General features: G+C 46.7%; 1 protein-coding gene across 1 annotated transcript; it reads left to right on the top strand.

The window, feature by feature from the left end:
• The first annotated feature begins 7557 nt into the window (after nt 1–7557).
• On the top strand, nt 7558–11433 carry LOC136527916 (protein NDL1-like). Its single transcript, XM_066520776.1, has 11 exons — nt 7558–7797; nt 9471–9570; nt 9655–9752; nt 9881–9969; nt 10064–10124; nt 10197–10283; nt 10361–10438; nt 10523–10579; nt 10659–10714; nt 10815–10950; nt 11024–11433. The coding sequence occupies exons 1-11, from the start codon at nt 7558–7560 to the stop codon at nt 11243–11245; spliced, it is 1224 nt and encodes a 407-aa protein (XP_066376873.1). The 3' UTR covers nt 11246–11433.
• The last annotated feature ends 8264 nt before the right edge of the window (nt 11434–19697 follow it).

The following is a 19697-nucleotide window of genomic DNA, read 5'->3' on the forward strand; positions in this document are numbered from 1 at the left end:
CTTCTGACAACGTTGCTGGGGATACAAACCTAGTAACGATGCTCGGATTTGCTAATCGGTATTTCTGGCGCCATTGCCGGAGATGGATTCTAACCCCATTCTTAGTGGTGACGCTAAGAAACGCCAACAATATTCACCCCCTCTAGCCATTTAGGACCTTTCATAGTCACAAGGCGATGTGGTGGAGATGATGGAGCAGAAGGGATAAAAAGTTTTTTTTCTTTCTTTTTCTTAGAACGATTGGGAGCGAGGACGAGTGGATAACGGTCGTTGGGCTACGTCATAGCCTACCATCGGCCCCATCTGGGCGGATGGACACCCTATATCCAGCATTACCGTTTATGATAAAATGACTTTATAACAAGTTTGGACCCATAATTGCATTACTTTGTTATTCAGACTCCTCGTGATGCCCAATTGTAGTACGTGCCTCTTTGTCCTAATTATAGTAAGGGGACGTTTGTATCCCTTTATTTTAGAGGAATTAAAATCTACATAATGGATTAGACTATTTTGTTTGGAATTTAACATTCCACAATTTTCCTAAGCTTACAAAAGCCTATCTCAAATTCATAGGGCGGGGTGAAAATGGATTCTATAGATCATCATGCTATATTTCTACTCTCCAACTTATAGCACATTCTTCAATCGCTTCCCTATAATAGAAATGCAACATATAAAGTATGTTCCTTGTATGGCTAACAATAATATACAAATATATTCCATATACAACCATATTAGCTTAATTAACCTATGATTAAATTGCAATTATTAGAATGAATTCAATTCCAAGGATTCAAACGGGACCTAAGTGATTTTTCAAAGCATCTTGACGCTAAATTGTGGTACCCATTGTAATTAGCTTATGATAATTTGGTCACATCATTACGTAGCACCTCTAAACACCATGAACCAAAAATATGTAGTAAACCCTCAATCCTAATTATTGTCTCGAGCCTTCTAAATTAGGAGTATCGTAATTACTTAGGCCAATCTCAGTAGGAGTTTCATGAGTTTCATTTGCATTTAATAGCCTGTCACATGCAATTTTGATGACATGGCAACATTTTAATGAAGAGAGAGAAGAATTGAGTTTTATGGGAATGAAACTCTCTTAGCATGATTACCAACTGTCTATGAGTCATAGAATTAAATGTCTATGAAATCATAGAATGAAACTTTGCATTGAGAGTGTGAGTTTCATCCAAGTTTCATTTCATTCTATATGACATAGCAGTACTGGAAACAACAAAATGAAACTCTCCATTGAGACTAACCTTAATTAAATATTTCTCGTGTCAACATAGTAATTAGTTCCATTGAACATCATGAACCAAAAACTATAATAACTCCATATCCTATTTATTATCTTGACCTATTCAAATTGTTGTACTCCCTCCGTCCCTGAATAAATAGATTTCTAAAGTTGTCTTAAGTCAAACTTTTAAACTTTGATCGAATTTCTTAATAAAACATTAAAACTTATGGTATCAGATTAGTATCATTAGATTTATCATAGAATATATTTTTATAAGGGGTTCATTTTATAACATAGATGTTGTTACTCTTTTTTATAAAGTTAGTTAACCTTCAAAAAGTTTGACTGGCATAGATTTTAGAAATTGATTTATTTAGGGACAGAGGGAGTAGTTTCTTTATCTTCAAATTGTAGGTACACTCTACTATTAAATATAGGCATGTCATTAAGCAAAGCACAAAATTACAACATGACACCAAATCGTAAGAACCCATCTAATACCATCTCGCAAAACATGAAACTACAGTAATTATCTCCTGGTAAATTAGTCTTGTTAGTATATCAATGAGTGTGAAATTTAGCTATTTTCATGTTTAATTTAATTTAGAAAAGCCATAGCAAATTTGTGACCATAAATAAATACATATGTGAACTACTACTAGCAACCATAGCAACAACAAACAAGACTAATTTAGGTACTCGTTGATTTTCATATTTAATATATCAATTTCTTTCTTCTCACTAGCACCTCTCTCTCTCAGCTTTCTCAATTTCAACAAGGCTTAAAGTTTTACCAGACTCTAGAGTGGGTGTGGGAGGTGGTGGCGAAGACATTGCTGTGGTGGTGGAAGCGGCCTCTCGGCTGCTTAATGCGGTGTCCAAATTTGCAAATGCTTGCTCAATCACTATGTTCAACACTTGGTTTAACGTTGATGATTTATGGTTCATCATGTCTTGCAGTTTAATCTTAAGAACATGCACGTTGTCCAACAAGGTTAGAAGTCAAAATAAAGTCCTATCAACTTGAAAGTGCATCTTGCCCTTTAGTGGGTTTTGGATGATTGAATGACAACGTGATTAAAGGTCTAACCCGTTTGCTAAGTGTGGACCGATATTAGGTTGTCTCACAGGTATTTAATGGAAGCCAAAATAATGTATTGTTGGAAACAATCTAATTCAAACACAAGACAACAATGCAAATGTAATTCATGCAAGGCTTATTCATTGTGGGATTTCGATGACTCATATGAAAACAAGCATGTTGAAAAATAATTAATGAGACATGAGTGATTACATATGGAATGGTCTCACCTTTTGAAGCTTGCTAGATCAAAGACAAGTATACAAATGAATTTAATGAATGATTCGACACCAAGTGTGACTAGATGGATTGAGATGGAGAAGATAGCGAGAAAAGGCTTCGAGGTACTATGCAAGAGTGAAGGGCAAGCGATGGCTTGGCGACCGAGGAACCTAGTGAAAGGTCCTTGTTTGGTTTTAGTAATTGAGTGACAATATAGTTGGACTAATTGTGTTTAATGTGAGATACATAGGTGATTAGTCCATAGGTACATCATGTGTGAGCAACCTTTGCCATGGAGGTAAAATGGCTTGGAGATGTTACAAAGCTCACACATGTGATGAAGGAGCTCATTGCATATGAGACATGACAGGGAGTCATATGATCAAGGTGGAGAAGATTAAGACAAGACTTTGCTTGATGGACCGGTTGCAAGTGTAAAGGGCAAGTTGAGTGATGACTTGACGTCGATGGACCAAAGCAACGGTGAAGAGCAAGTGAAGTCAAGATCAATGAACTAATACGGTCATGTGATGATATGAAGTGGATCATATCATTTGGTGATTGGTTGGTGCATGTGTTGCATCAACAATGTAGGAGATGGAATTGAATGCGCAAGGCAAAGATATAACCTAGGGTATTTCATTTCACCGGTCATAGGCATGTAGAGAAGTTGATGACCGGATTTAGGATAGATGGTTGTACTATCAAGAGGGGCAAACTTGTTTGCATATCGGTTATCTAGTGCCACTTGAGTGATCTAACTTTGCGACTTTGCTAGGATCAAGTGGCGTGGTGAATCAAGTGACTAATCCTTTGAAAAATATTTATGAAAATGCTAACACACTTGCACTTAGTGGTGTATACTTAGTGGTGTTGGCACATTTGTAAAGGAGAAGTTGTTGGAGTTGAATTGGATCAACTTAGAGAAGAGAGAGGGGTTTTTCGGCGTACTCCGAGCTATAGGATGACTCTTGATTTGGAATTATGCATTGATCTATTGTGCTTTGGATCAAATATGCAAGTGGGTTGTGTAGCCCTTTGAATAAGCTTTCCAAAATATCCAAGATCATCGGAATCAGAGTTTAAAGCTAAGAGTTATAGCTGTTTTAGCGCTGAAAGGTCTGTGACCGGATGTGTCCGGTCAGTACCTGCGAGTCCGGTCGAGAGTTCGGTCGGTGTTTTTAACGCGCCCAGAAGCGACTGGACACACGGAGAGTCCGGTCAGTGATGACCTGATGCGTCCGGTCATCAAAAGAGCTTTCCAAAACCTCTCTAGAAGTGACCGGACTCTAGGAGAGTCGAGTCCGGTTATAGGAAAAAAGGGAGTCCGGTCAGTTATGCAGAGGCGCATTGGTGACTAGACTCGGCCTCGGCGTGTCCGGTCGCTAGACCTAGGCGCGTCCGGTCAGAAGTATGCGCCATAGTGTTTGCTTTGTAACCTGGAAAAGTTGCCTACGCCTGCGGCTGAGTGAGCTGCCTGTCCAGGCCTCTCCAGGCCAGTATAGTAACGGAAATGTTTTAGGACCTTGGAAACGCGCGACAAAAAATTTAGGGAAGGGAGGCGTACACGTCTCTGTACTGGTGGCCACACACACAGGCGGATTTGAATTTGCACGTTGCCAAGATTATTTTCTAGGTGAGCTAGGAGTTAGCTATAGGAAGAGTAGTATATATCACTCCAGCTGATTGCTAATTCATGTGGTTGAAATCTCAATACTTATGATGATTTATTCATCTTCTATTTTGGGACCCAAAGTACGATTTGAACAATAAGTGTCATTCTACTGCAAATAGATCAGATATTGTCAATAACTAAGTCACAAAATCGTACAAGCTACTGCAAATTGGACATGATTATCCTCGCACTGCTCCATGCGCACGCATGTTTCATCAAGATTCGAAGTTCATATTTCTTCATGTTCCAAACTTTTTGTGAAAAAAATAAGCAATTCCTCTACGGGTTGCCTTTAATTTTGCTGTGTAGATTTGAATGCCAAGATTGAAGGGCCAGTAATGCAAGCAAGCAGTCCAAACCAGAAAACTAAACAATTTCTATGCCCCTAGTGCATGAAAGCTGCATCAACTCTAAATATGCATTTCTAATATATACTGTAATATTTATCCAGCGAAGAGACGTCTGAGCAACCAGGATTACCAGGCATATACAGCACCACAGCGGAGAACACACATCTCTGGACGCAACCAATATTTCTAGCGCGTACTGGCAGTTTGGTAAGATGTTGTCGGATGTAAGCCCTCCATGATGAGAGAAAGCTACATATGAATTGAAAAAAGTTACAAAATAAATATCATACAGGTGATGAGTCAAATGCCCATCAAGAATGATTTGACAGTGATTCCCTGGAACTCTAGCTCACAAGTTTCTCGTTTCGCTTGCTGATGTCCTCGGGAAAGGCGCAAGGAATACAATAATATTGTGTGCCTTTGGAATCTAGGAGTATGCTTCATGTTCCTTAATCTCCAAGTTGGCTTTCAGTCGACTTATTGTTGGCAATAATTGCCTCTAGAAAATTTGAAATATGTCTATTATATATATACAACAATGTTAAAAGGAGCATCACGTTCGCCAAAAGTCTGAAATATTATATTATCAGAAAAAGAAAAGGAATATACACCGTTAGATTTTTAGAGTAATTTAACGGTCTAAATTAAACCAAGGAGTGCATATCATACAAGGTGCATCATATCTCACCTAAGCCAAATGTCATAATCAAATGGTAATACGGAAAGAATTAAGTGCTCTGTTATTTAAAAAAAGTTGCTCATCCAATCCTAAACAAAGGAATTTCTCAGCCAAAGAAAAGAAAAATAGAACATTGTTATTGGGAATAAAAAGGAATACAATCATGAGAAAATGGTGGGGGGGGTGGGGGGGCGGGGGGGGGGGGGGGGAGGGGGCAGCAATGGCTCAGGAACGACTATGATGGATAGCGCAAAAAGAGAGAAAAAAAACTAAAACATATTTAGTCATAGTTCTAAATTATATTGCAAGTGCCTATGGGCATGCTTGGTTTCTTTGCCCCACACTATATTACCTTGCTGAGCTTGGGAGTTGAGTAGCTAGCCTGCTTGGTTGTTGAGCAAGATTACCTCGATTCTTGTGCAGGCAAGATTATCCTTGCTGAAGCAGGAGAGCCAAATTGGCTCATCTGACTGGGCATGACAAATCTTGCCCAAGCAGGCAAGGTTAGGCAAGGAGGCAAAACTACCAAGCAAGTCCCCTATCTAATATAGTTAGTAAATAGTGAATTTAAAATAATAAATTAAGAAAAATGTTTATATGCCTTCTAATATAGGCATACACTTACATGTTCCCAAAAAATAGGCAAGAAGGCAAATCTGCTAAGCACGCTCCATATCTAATATAGTTAGTAAACAGTGAATTTAAAATAATAAATTAGGAAAAATATTTATATGTCTTCTAATATAGGCATACACTTACATGTTCCCAACAATAGGCAAGGAGGCAAATCTACCAAGCACGTCCCATACCTAATATAATTAGTAAATAGCAATGTTTTCTTAAACGGTAAACGGTCTTTACACGATCGTCATTCGTTTAGCGTTTAGGCTGTTTACACGGTGTTTAAACGAAGTTAAACGATCTAAACGGTTTTGTACTTAAAAAAATACATATAATTATATATGTGCATGTAAAAAATCAAGTATTCTAGCATTTATACATATTTATCTGAGTAAAAATTAATTATTTTGGTATGTATATATATTTATGCATGTGAAAAGAACTAAATATAGATATTTATACATGTAACATATCAAGTGTACATATTTATAAATATAATAAACTTAAGTATACAAATTTATCCATACAAAACTGAACTAGATTTACCTCATGTTCGCCTAAACAGCCTGTTTAGCTCGTTTAATGTTATTTATCTCCGTTCTGTTTATGCCGTTTAGACTGTTTTTTTCCGTTTTTTGACCGTTTAAACGGTTAATCATTTAATTTTCGTTTACCCCCTAAACAAAATAGTTTAACACTGTTTACCGTTTAGTGGCCGTTTAACCCATTTAGACGAACACTGGTAAATAGTGAATTTAAAATAATAAATTAGGAAAATGTTTATATGTCTTCTAATATAGGCATACAATTACATGTTCCCAAACAATACTTAGAAATCAAAATATACCTTAAAAACAAATATGCTAAAAGGTGAGTCCGAAAAAGATATATGGTATTTATTTACATAGAAGTATACTCAAAAGCCATTGTCAAAACAGTGTACTTCATCCGTCCTAGAATAAATGCACATTTTGCTTCCCGATGAGTATTTTAAGTTTAACTAAAAATATAGAAAATAACATCAACATTTATATCTCTAATAAATAAATTTATCACAGAAGTATACTACTCCCTCCTGTGCACTTTATCTAGCGTATAAGCGTATCAAGATTCAAACTTTAAAAACTTTGACCAATAATTAGGTTAATAGTTTTTAATTATTATAATACAAACTTTATATGATTAGATTTGTAAGGAATTATGCTATCCAATGATTATAGGTTTATAAGCATAAAATAATATAATATAAAACAAATGAATGATCAAAGTGTAATATAGGAGATTTTAACTTACGCCACATAAAATGGACCGGAGGGAGTAAATGCTAAATCTAATGATACTTATTATACATGATAAATATTAATATATTTTTATAAATTTTGTTAAACTTTAATAAGTTTTTTTTTGAAAACCAACTTTAATAAGTTTGACTCTTGAAAAAACGAGATAGCACATTTATTTTGGGTGGAAGAAGTACAGCGGAAAATGTGCTCTTGAGTCTTGACCGGCGGTAGATATACGATGGACTCTTGGCTTGTCGTTTTCCTCTTTCGTCTTTCCCCGTTAGCTGGACTGGATCGTAATAATCGGAAACTTGCTAGGGCTAAAACGCAGGTAGCGCTGCGCCGCTGAAGACGCTCGGTTTATAAGCGAAAGGCCAAGAACTCCAAGATGCGAAGGTGGGGAAGCAAGCAAGCGGCGGCCGGAGCATCCTGGAGAGAGGAAGAAAGGGTGGTAGTAGGTGAAACCGGAGGCGGCAGGAGAGGGAGAGGGAGCGAGAGGAGAGGCCACGCCAGCTTGACAGCAAAGCCCGTGCGCTCGGCTGCGGCTGCGGCGGCGGCGGCGGGTATGGGCGACTCTGGCGGCTCCGTTGTGTCGGTGGACGTCGAGCGCAGCTCCTTCGGCGGCAAGGTTTGGGCAACCCCCTACTCTCCCTTGCTTTCTTCTCTGCTACGGTTGATTTCTGTTCTTCGGGAGGGGAGGGAAGGGAAGGGAGACGGCGGGCAGGGTATCGCGGATTGACAGGCTTGGATTGGACGGCCGGAAGATGCGAAGTTGATGGTGCTGGGGTTTAGTTCGGTTTCGAGTTAGTTCTTTGCGTGGTAAGGTTAGGAGTTGCAAGGGGGAGCGGCATTTCTTTATTTTCACTAGCTGTGCTTGCTTGTTTTGGGTGCATTGTAGTATTGGTTTCAGATTTAAGCCTTGTTTTCTTGTAGGATTTCACCTGTGTTGTTTGTTGAATCAGAATTCGGCCCCCTTTATTTCTTTTTAATTAATTCTTATCTTTTAGCGCTTTAGCTGGGCTTTCTAGCCAAGTTCCACGCACTAAATCCTTCCTGGCTATGTGGAAGAAGCTTAAACTCTAGGCATGCCTGCAAATTGATTTGGAGTAAGGTCTGATGGATTGAGAGCCCCCTTTTTTGTGAGTGGATGCTGTTCTAGCTTTGTTCATCCATCGGTGGGGGAATGCGGAATATGTACTCTGTATGTGAAATCTGATGCTGTTGAATTTGATCTTTCATATAGCTACAGAACTGCGGTATCACTTTTTAAGATAAACCACTCGTCATTAGCTTGTATGGAAATAATTCTTGGCAATACCAGTGAAAAGGAAGTAGGGAGAAAATCAGTAGGTTAGTGCAGAGGGGCCAAAAAGGCTGTCTAAGAATCAGTGTAGTTGGCTAAGTAATCTATATCAAAATATGGAGTGTGAGACCCACTGATTAGTAGAGAAAATTCTATACTTGATTGCATCTCACACTCACAGATATGTCTGTAGCAGCCTCTTCTCTGCTAACTGGACTTCTCTTAGCCAGGTCCACATTATGATCCTGGCGGCCTACATGGTAACTGTAGGATTTATGATCCAATGGTTTGGATTGGAATTGCACTCGGGATTACTCAAACATATTTTTAGCTCTATTATTAGGAATGATAATTAAGTGTACTGGCCTCTTTCTTGACAGGTTAGGATGGCTATGATGTTGTTGTTGCCACTTGTTGTCATACATATCCTTCCTGTGATGGAAAAGTACAGCTAGTTGTATTTTTCCTAGCATATGCTTTTCTTGCTATTTATATTTTTAATTATTTGCTTGGTCTATTGGCACTTAGTGCTATATTTCCCCCTTTTTCTTAGGAGATGTGGTCTAGAAACCATTACTGTGACACGCCGCGTTATAATGGAGCTGTTATGCTTTTTTCTTAGTGTAACATGCAGGAATCAAATAACTTCAGTCATGATTTACAAACTTTGCTTTGGTTTGGTTTCAAACCCTTCCTTTCAATAATCTTTAGGTACTACTGGTTTTTCTCTTTCATTTGGAGAAAGAAATGGCTCTGCAGATCATTAACTTACAAATTGAGCACCCCATAGAGGTATAGATTTAAGCGCAGGGAATGCACATGAATCTAATAGGTTTCACAGTTCCACTCATCTGCCCACCTTCTGCACCCACCCACCCCACCCACGGGAATCATTTTCATTTAGATTTTATCTTGTGTGAAGTACAACTTGGTGGATTAGTAATTGTTATTGCCATCTTTTCTTCCAAGTGTTGACAATTTCCTCTTGTTTTCCTCAGGAACATCATATACAAACCAACCATGGATCTGTATCTGTTGCCATATATGGTGACCATGATAAGCCTGCTCTTATTACTTACCCAGATATTGCTTTGAACCGTAAGTTTTACAGTCGTGCTTACCCTATGCTAGGCCATTTAAGAATTCCACAGCACTTTGACTTAAGTCCTTATTGTTGATCAGATATGTCTTGCTTCCAAGGATTACTCTTCTGTCCTGAAGCAGCTTCATTGCTGCTTTATAATTTTTGCATTTACCATATCAGCCCCCCAGGACATGAGGTCAGTGCAGTTTGCTGTTACAGTGAAGTGTATTCTTTCTGTGTTTATCTTAGCATGATGCATTTGGTGATTCTCAATCAACATTTTCATGGTTGTATGGTTTACTGATCTTTGGAAAAATCATGCAGTTAGGAGCTGCTCCGATTTTGCGGAGCACACCTGTGGCATCTGTTGATGACTTAGCGGATCAAATCGCAGACGTACTTGATTTTTTTGGGTAAGATATTTGCACATTATTAATAAAGTGTTAGTTCTCAGAATTTCTCTCGACATTTGTGAAGTAACTTCGTTCATTTTTTGTGTATTTCCAGACTGGATTCAGTTATGTGCTTAGGTGTCACTGCAGGCGCATACATTCTTACTCTATTTGCAGTATGGATTTCTTCTAAACTAGTGTGTTCGGTACTTCTTGCACAACTGCTTAGTAATTTTTCTTTATTTCAGACAAAGTATAGAGAGCGAGTACTAGGACTTATTCTCGTTTCACCTCTATGTAAAGCTCCCTCATGGTCTGAGTGGTTTTATAATAAGGTAGTTATTCGATATTAAGCTTCTTAGAACCTACCTTCAGAATAATGATTCTGTACTGACAATTTTTTTTCCCTTAGGTAATGTCAAATTTACTATATTATTATGGCATGTGCAATGTCGTGAAGGATATTTTGTTGCAGCGCTACTTTGGAAAGGTAACTAAATGGCTTAGGCTATGTCATGTGATGTGATATTTGCGTAGCTGTTTAAAGCTTTTGTTTGAATTTTATGATCCCTAGGGAGTACGTGGAGGCTCAACTGAACCCGAATCAGATATTGTGCAGGCTTGTAGAAGCGTATGCGCTAAGACTTTCATTCATTATCAGTTACGATGTATTTGTTTATGATGTTTAACCCTCCTTTTATTCAATGAAGTTTCTTGATCAACGGCAGTGCATGAATGTGTGGAGATTTATCCAAACTATCAATGAGTATGTCCTTTTTATCTCTAAAGCTTATATGATCAACTCATATGGTCATACCTGAGTCAGTGGATGAGTGGAACCAAATATTTTGCCATGCTTTATACAGGAGAAAAGACTTGACAGAGAACCTGAAGCAACTACAGTGCAGAACACTAATTTTTGTTGGTGAGAATTCCCAGTTCCATGCTGAAGCTGTTCACATGACTGCAAAGCTTGATAGGCGATATAGCGCTCTTGTGGAGGTATCAATTTGCACACAGATTTTTTTTACCATTGATTTTAGGGTTTTACATACCAAGTTTGGTGTTTCTACAGGTACAGGCTTGTGGTTCGGTTGTGACAGAGGAGCAACCTCATGCAATGCTGATACCAATGGAGTACTTCCTCATGGGATATGGCCTGTACAGGCCAAGCCAGATAAACTGTAGCCCTCGCAGCCCTCTGAATCCGTTTTGCATATCACCGGAGCTCCTCTCTCCCGAGAGCATGGGGGTTAAGCTAAAGCCAATCAAGACGCGAGCCAACCTCAAAGCATAGGAACAGATGATGAGCAGGCGTAGGAACTGATGCGCATCCCTTGATTTTTTTTGTGGTGAAGTTGACATAGCTGTTGTTTCCACGATGTACATAGACAAGAGGTTAGTAGGGTCAGGGTTGGGTGGGGGGTCGATTCCATTGATTTGTAGCCTTAAAACAGTTGTAAATTGTCACAGATTATTTGTTGAAGAGATAAGAAATAATAAGGGAAGATGAGTTGTTGCCAAAAGTTAGGGTCTCAACATTTCCATTTTTTATCAGGTTGTAAGTAAGATTGGGGAACTATTGCGGCCTTCTAAATAAGTTCAGATGGCAGTCAATTGTTGCAGAAGCCTCCCTTCTGTTAGCGGTTTTTTATCATATGGCTGGTGGTATGTTGTGGTGTCATCTCTGGTTGTATGCATCAGTTCTCGTTGATGCGCGCGGCAGAACAGATCTAAGTTGGATTGAGCAATTTGTCATATTCTGCCTGTACCCGATTATAGAACTTCGGTGGGTGGCATCCACCTTATTTTGTTGGACTTTGATAATCCGGCTGACAAAGCAAGCTGTTACTAGGTGTGAGATGTTTGGTACTACAGACTTGTCGGGGACCTAATACCGGGGTACCCAATGAGGTGGGACTAATAACTATCGAATGTTGACACTTCCAGTCAGATAAAGAGCACTACTACGCTTCTTGCCCGAACGACGGAAGATTGGTTCCGCCTCGCTCGACGACTAAGGGCTAGCTCCGCCTCGCCCGACGTCTGAGGGCAGGCTCCGCCCCGCCCGACCCCTGAGGGCTGGCCTCCGCCTCGCCCAAAGACTAAGGGCTAGCTCCGCCTCGCCCGACGTCCGAGGGCAGGCTCCGCTCCGCCCGGCCCCCGAGGGTTGGCCTCCGCCTCGCCCAAAGACTAAGGGCTGGCTCCGTTTCGCCCGACGTCCGAGGGAGGGCTCCGCCTCGTCCGACCCCCGAGGGCTGGCCTCCGCCTCGCCCGACGGCTAAGGGTTGGCTCCGCCTCGCCCGACGTTCGAGGGCAGGCTCCGCCCCGCCCGACCCCCGAGGGCTGGCCTCCGCCTCGCCCGACGATTACACCCTGCTCCTTCGTGATGACAAGCACAGGGTACGACTGGACATTCGAGTCAAACGCAGTACCGAGGACCATGCCCTGCACGCATACAGGAAGGTACCGTCAGGATACGATGGGACGGGCGCTTTAGGTCCTTTCCGACGTAACAGTGCCCGAATAGTGTTGTAGGCGTCGACTTTTGTCCCACAAGTGTAGTAGGCGTCGCCTTCAGTCCTTAGGCGCAGATACTAACACAGGCATACGACAGCCACTACGGTCCAAGACAGAAATCACATCATCTACAGTGACGCACCCACTTGCTAAATGATGGGACGCACCGTCCGTCGGCGTAGGATGGGACGCACCCACTTGCTAAATGAGGCCAGGGCATGGCCTACGAGGATCAGCGAACACCCCACCTTTGACACGGCCTGCCGTGTTAAGCAGGGCAGGCACAGGGAAAAAGGAAGACCCGGCTCCCTCAAAGGACCTTCTATACCTTCAGCATTTTTCTTTTTCTCCTATCTGTAACCCCTGCCCCCCTTGGTCTATAAAAGGGAGGGCAGGGCTCCCCACTAGAGGGACCGACTTTTGATGGATTAGTTCAACATACACAACACATCACACATACAGCCAAGTAGCGACCGAGCCCTTGGCATCCTTTCGACCATTCCATCAGAGACCTGGGACCTCTCCCTCTCTCGACCATTTGTACCCCCTACTACGAACCCTTTTCGGTACTAATAACACGAGCAGCAGTAGACTAGACGTAGGGACATTCAGCCCGAACTAGTATAAATCTTGTATCCTTTAGTGCACCATCCGAGCCTAATGTGCAACAACTACAAATTTACTAGCTGGTGTTTGTTCGAAACACCAACAATTGGCGCGCCAGGTAGGTGATGAGAACATGACACCTATGCATATGACCATGTTTGGCACATGGTATAGAGGGGTAGGAGGCCAGCAAGGGTGTCCAAGTCAAGAAGGAGGTCCGAGGCTAATTCGGTTTGAGTCCTCGAGGTGGAGGCCCAAAGTAACTCAAGTTCGAGTCTGCCTTAGCCTCCAGGACTAGTTTGCCTTAAACTGGTCACCCAGTTTAAAACAGAGTCTGGTTGCATCCTAGGTGACCAGTTTAAGGCAGACTTGTCAGTGTTTTGGTCCGGCGGGTCCTCAACCGACTAGTGAAAGTGTACTGCGTGCCCCTAATCCCGGATGGTGATGCAAAGAGACACAAGGTTTATACTGGTTTAGGCAATAGGTGCCCTACGTCCAGTCTAAGAGAGCGATTTTGTATTCCTTGCATCGAGGTGCTTGTAGTAGGGGCTTACAAGCTGAGCGAGAGAGGGAGCTAGTCCTAGGTCTCTGCGTGGAGTGGCATGGGTTGCTTGAGATGTTGATCTCTTGCAGTGAGGGAGCGTGTGTGTTACAGAGTGTTGTGCATTGCTTGTCCGTGTGTCCTCTGCCTAGAAGCGGCCCCGGTCACTCCCTTCTATAGTCAAAGGGAGACACGGGGGTGGTACATGAATTTGCTACGTGGCGTTTTGTGAGCAGAGTCGGTATGTCCGAGCCCTGTAGCTCGTCACTATGGCGACATGGTCGGTGGAGCGGCCTTGTCCTCGGTGCACTGGAGCGACGCGCCGGTCACGCCTGATCCTATGCGACGTGGGAGCTCCTGTGGTGGCATGCACGCCTTCTTCTGTTGGAGGCGTGCTGGTCACTGTATGTTTGACCGGCGCGAAGAGTCGAGGCCGGGTAGGTGCGACAGCGTGGGTGCACTGATTCTGAGGCTACAGGAGCTTGGACCTGTGTACGACGTGGGGGCTCCTGCGGCTTGACGCAGGGCATGGCGCGTACTGTGGATGATGTGCCGGGCCTAGAGTGCTGACAACGTAGAGAGCCGAGGCCCAGTTGGTGCCGAGGCCGAACCATTGTGGGGGGCTCGGCGGGCGCGAGTCCCGAGGCTATAGGAGCCTGGAGGTGGATAGCCGAGGCTCGGAGGGAGAAGTTGGCTTTGTACGCTGATTCTGAGGCTACAGGGACCCAGACTTGACTCTCCACACCGCGCTGTCCTTGGAGCTAGGGTTAGGCAGCACAGTTCAGCATGGGTGTCAGCCGGGGGCATAGTGCTGACCATAGCGGACAGTAACCCATGCCCCATCCTGTCCTGGACAGCATGGTATCGATGTGACTCCCATCTCATCGGCCACTCCGCTGTATCGAGCCATCGTTCAGCTGATGTCGCGGAAGTGGTTGGACGCGTTGGTTGGATGTGACGTCCTGTCAGAGAAGTCGGTCAAGGCGGAGGTGACAGGGTTGATGCCGAGCCAGCCTCGAGCGGGTCGGAGAATCGGTACCTCGCCCGAGGCCTCATGGCGCGGGGCCTCGAGTGAGGCGGAGAATCGGTACCTCATCCGAGGCCTTACGGGCGGGGCCTCGGGCAAGTCGGAGAATCGGTACCTCATCCAAGGCCTTACGCGCGGGGCCTCGGGCGAGGTGGAGAATCGGTACCTCATCCGAGGCCTTACGCATGGGGCCTCGGGCGAGTCAGAGAATTGGTACCTCGTTCGAGGCCTTATGCGCGGGGCCTCGGGCGAGTCAAAGAATCGGTACCTCGTCCGAGGCCTTATGGGCGGGGCCTCGGGCGAGTCGGAGAATCAGTACCTCGTCCGAGGCCTCATGGTTTTGTTCTGGGCCGAGCTCGCTTTGGGTGAGCCTGGATATTGTTCGAGGTGGGTCGGGCGGTCTAGCCGAGCCTCGGATAAGGTGGGGGTTTTGTCGGTGGTTGTCTCTTGGCTTTGATATTTATGAGGTCTAAGCAATTTTTTTGGTTCTTGCTTAGGGGACCCCTTTTCATGATACCCGACAGTAGCCCCCGAGCCTCGGGGAGAGTGTGAGCGCTCTCCCTGAGGTTTTGATGAGACTTGGCTCGCGGCACCTCCTGTTGGGATGGTGTTTCGTACTCGAGGCTTTGGTGGGTGCGCGCGAGCGCACCCACTGGGTGTAGCCCCCGAGGCCCTAGAGGAGTGGATTTATTCCTCCAAGGGCTTTTCTCATGTTGAGTGAGGGGTTTTATCATGTTTACCGAGCCCCTGAGTGTGAGTTCGGGTCGCTGGGTCTCGACTTGGTTACAGGAAGAGCCCCCGAGCCTCTGCTCAGAGCGAGAGGGCGATCAGGAGTTTTCCTATCCCTCGCGCATCCTTTTCATTCAGAAGGAGGGGTAGAGTATGCTAGGCTACCCTCGGTGGGCGAGCAATGACACCTCCGGTGAGCTATTACCGGGTCAGTCCGAGTGGAGGCCCGTGCCCCATTCGATGGGGGTCAGCTAGCGGTCTAGAGACGCACTCCAAAAGTACTAGAAGGCTTCTCTAGTGGGTCCCAGGGCCGTTCGATTGGCCCTAGGGGCTCGGTGCCTCCCTACGGTGGGATCCCATTCGGAGACCTCCCTGCCGGTCTCAGACACAACTTAGGGCATCCCAAGCAATTGCTTGCTTGGGCCTCGGCCATGTACAGGCTCGCCCATAGTCATCCCTGACTCTATTTGTCCTAGGGTGGCTGTCGAGACCCTCGGGGGCCCAACCTTCGAACCCCTGGACTGTAACGGGCTCGGTGCCTAGTTCCTTAGTCTAAAAGGAATCAGGTGGGGGGTATTCCCTTCCCATCGGCTGGTGACGGTGGGTGCGCCTTTTGAGATGGTTCCTTGGGGAGACGGAACGACACCTGCTGTCACTGCGGTCGAATGCGACACAACATCTATGGATGGGACATTACTGTGTGCGTGCGATTAATAAGGAAAAGGTGGACGTGTGGGTAGTTTGGTCAGATCCAGATTAACTACGCTAGATCTAAGGGAAACTTCCTTGGTTTCGTTGCCCATCCATTTCACCCTCTTCCCTCCCTCATAAATACGTGATGAGCCACGCCCCACCCCTCCTTACCTTGCCTGCGTTCACCCTTTCTGCCCTCGAGTGGTTGCTAAGAATAGAGGAAGAGAGCACCGGGGAGAAGAAGGGAGAAGGGGGAGGAAAGGAGAGAGAGAGAGATAGTGAGAGCATGCCTTACCACTGTAGCCACATTCTCCACTACACCCATGGCTGGCAGCGTCGTTGTCCTCCAGGCAGATCCTTGGGGTCTATCCGACATGTCCACGGCAATGCTGCAGTCGCTCATCGATGACGGTCTCCTTCGCCCAGTCACCGACCCCAATAGACCAAAGTGGATTGCTCTGGGGGGTGAGCCGGAGCTGAGGCCACGCGATGGCTACATCGTGAGCTTCGTGGCCTTCCACGAGCGTGGCCTCGGCTTGCCGGCGGACTGGTTCATGTGGGCGCTCCCGCATTACTACGGCGTGGAGCTCCACAATTTCAACCCTAACTCCATCGCGCAGGCGGCCATCTTCGTTGCCATCTATGAGGGGTACCTGGGCATCGCTCCCCACTAGGAGCTATGGCTCCACTTCTTTCGGGTAGGGCTCAACACCAAGTCGGTGGGTACGGCGGGCACGCGGAAGGCATTGAGGGCCGGTGGCTGCACTCTCCAAGTGCGCCAAGACAGATAGCCCTTCTACATCCTGGCCCAGCTTGCGTTGTCCAACTACCGTTGGTACAATAGCTGGTTCTACCTCCACAATGATGACGATAGGCTTCCCCCTATACCGGGCGGGTTATGGAGAGCCAGCCAGAGAGGTAGAGGTACGGTGTCCCATTGGCTGATCAGCCCAAGCTACAGCCGCTCCTGAAAGCACTGGAGAGGCTGTGCAGCCACGGCCTTATGGCGGCCATGGTCATGGCGGCCTTCCACCACTGGAGGGTGCTGCCGCTGATGGCTCGACGGTAACGCCTGTTTGAGATGACACCGGGTGAGCCGATCGACGGCATCTGGTTGTCTGCCGCCACCCTTTCTGATGAGGAGATTCTACATTGGGTGAGAGAGACGGTGGAGGGGCGGCAGAGGAGTGGTGATCTGATTCCGTTCCCGATGTGCCCATCGCGGGGGTACATCTCTTTGTTGAGTCACATGTCACTGCGGCCCCCGAGGCCTCCTTGCTCCTTACGTTTTCAATTTGTTCCCTTATTTGTGTTTGTTGTTCCTGCAGGGGATGAGGGATGTGCGAGCCTCCCCACCGCCTGTCCTCGAGGATGTAGGGCGGTGAGCGGAGAATAGGGTGCACGCCGAGGCGTACAAGGAGTGGAAGGACACTGAGGAGGCAAGGCGCAAGACGAAGAGCCTTGAGCACGACGAGCTGGAGAAACATCGCCAGCAACAGAGGCATGACGGTCTCCTAGAGGAGCCGTCTCCATCATCATCGTCGATGGATTCCTTGAGCGATGACGTCGAGAGCGAGGTGGGGCGGGGTCCCCTAGACCATCTCCCTGACGTCAGGGAGACGGCGCTCGGGGCATCGGTGAGCAGCCTGGCATCTCTAGGAGGAGGAGGAGAGGACACCTCAGGGCTGGCGATCGCCTGCCCTAGGGCCGAGGCCGACATGCCTGAGACACGAGCATTGGGGAAGCACGCCATCAGCCCGATGGGCTCGACGGTAGAGGTGGAGCGGGCGATGGTGGGGGCGACTCAACCGCCTCCGCAGAGGGTCCAGGGGGCGTTGGAGTCCGGCGAGGGCCGGCCAGTACCGGCGGACACAGGAGCCGTGCCTCCTCTGCCACCACCGCTGTTGTTGAGGATGAGGGACATGGTGCGGAAGCTATTGTGTCCCTGTTTGAGGTAAGTGTTTTGTTAGTGGAGTTTGTAGCATCTCCCACTTGTTCTTTGGTCATATGCTGACCTCGTGAGTGCCTTGTCTTCAACCGGAAGCGTCAGGTGGAAGCGCCTGCCCTGGCGCCATGTAAGGCGCTCAAGGCGAGCACTAGCTCGTGGTGGACACGCAGGCCGCCATACAGCATGGCATGGCATTAGCTAGGGCTGACCCAAAGGAGCCGGCCGCCCAAGGAGAGGCTACCGAGGCAGCCACGAAGCAGGTGGGGGAGGAGGCACCTTCAATCGCTGAGGCCACTGAGGGCGAGGTCGAGGCCCCTAGGACCTCCAAGGCTGAGGTGGCGGAGGCCAGGGCTTCCAGGGCTTTCGAAGCCAAGGTGGTGGACACCGGGGCTCCCAGGACAACCGAGGCTGAGGTAGCAGAGGCTGGAGCTCCTGGGGCCACTGAGGCCGAGGTGGCGGAGGTCGGCTTGGGCGCGGTGGAGCCGGCGGCCTAGGATGCGGAGATGGAGGCGAGGTAAGCTTTGGTGCCACCCCCGGTCCAAGACCCGCCGCCATCGTAGGAGAGCGCCCGGGAGGTGGAGGTTTATTCAATCTCCTCCGACGATACTTCCTAGGGGAAGGAGGTGGCAGACGCCGAGGCGGCCAGCACCGCGGAGCAGCTAGCTCCAACTTCTGGCGAGGGAAGCTCGGCCCTCATTCGGGTACAACCTGAGCCCCGCGGCTGGGATAGCCCACGTGTTTTGTGGTGGAGCTGGGACGACCCTAAGGGGGAGCCTCTATTTGCCCTCGAGGACATGGATGAGGGGAGGCACTGGGGCTCCTTTGAGCAATTCCATCAGCTGGCAGAGCGGTCGCTATGGACAGCGCTGTCCGTCATAGCTGACAACCTGCCCGACATTGCCCAGGTATGTGCTTTCTTTCCTCATGTAGTGTCTTCTTTTTCTTGAGTTTTCTCGCAGTGCTTGACGTTTGTTCTGCCTATCCAGGAGCTCGAGGCCTAGTCCCTCAAGAAGTCGATGTTCCTCCGACAGGAGAGGGATGTCTAGGACCAGCTCTGGCAGCAGAAGGACCTGCTCGCCAATGCTAATGAGCTTCTGTCGACATGAAGCGTGGCAGTGGAGGACCTTCGCCTTCGCTGTGCTAACATGAAGGCTGAGGTGGCCATGGCTTAGGAGTAGGCCGCCCCTTTGGCAGCGCAGATCAAGGAGCTAGAGGAGGAGCTGACCTAGGTGGCCGGCGAGTAGGACACCTTTAGGTCCCAGGCCGAACAAGAGGCGGCCTCTACTAAGGCCATCGCCGAGCAGCTAGAGGCGGAGCAAGGCGCGCACCTACTAATGAAAGGTGCCCTATCGGAGGCTGTCAAGGTGGCTGAGGCCTCCTGGGTCGAGGCCTTAGACTGGAAGGAAAAGGCCGAGGGTGAGTCCTGTTGAGCCGTGCCCTTTGTTTTATTTGTTTTTCTTGTGTTCGACCCCTAACTCCCCGATGTGACGCAGAGCTGGAGAGGGAGGCTTCCAGGGTGGCCGAGGCCTCTCAGGTTGAGGTCCAAAACTGGAGGGAGAAAGCCAAGGGTGAGTCTCATAGGCTTGCACCCCTGTTCGGCTTGTTTTCTTTCATGCTTAACCCCATCCCACCTGTCTTGGCACAGGGTTGGAGAAGGAGGTCACCCGGGTAGCTGAGGCCTCCAT

Source organism: Miscanthus floridulus, chromosome 19 (genome assembly GCF_019320115.1).
Source record: "Miscanthus floridulus cultivar M001 chromosome 19, ASM1932011v1, whole genome shotgun sequence".
Lineage (NCBI taxonomy): Eukaryota > Viridiplantae > Streptophyta > Magnoliopsida > Poales > Poaceae > Miscanthus > Miscanthus floridulus.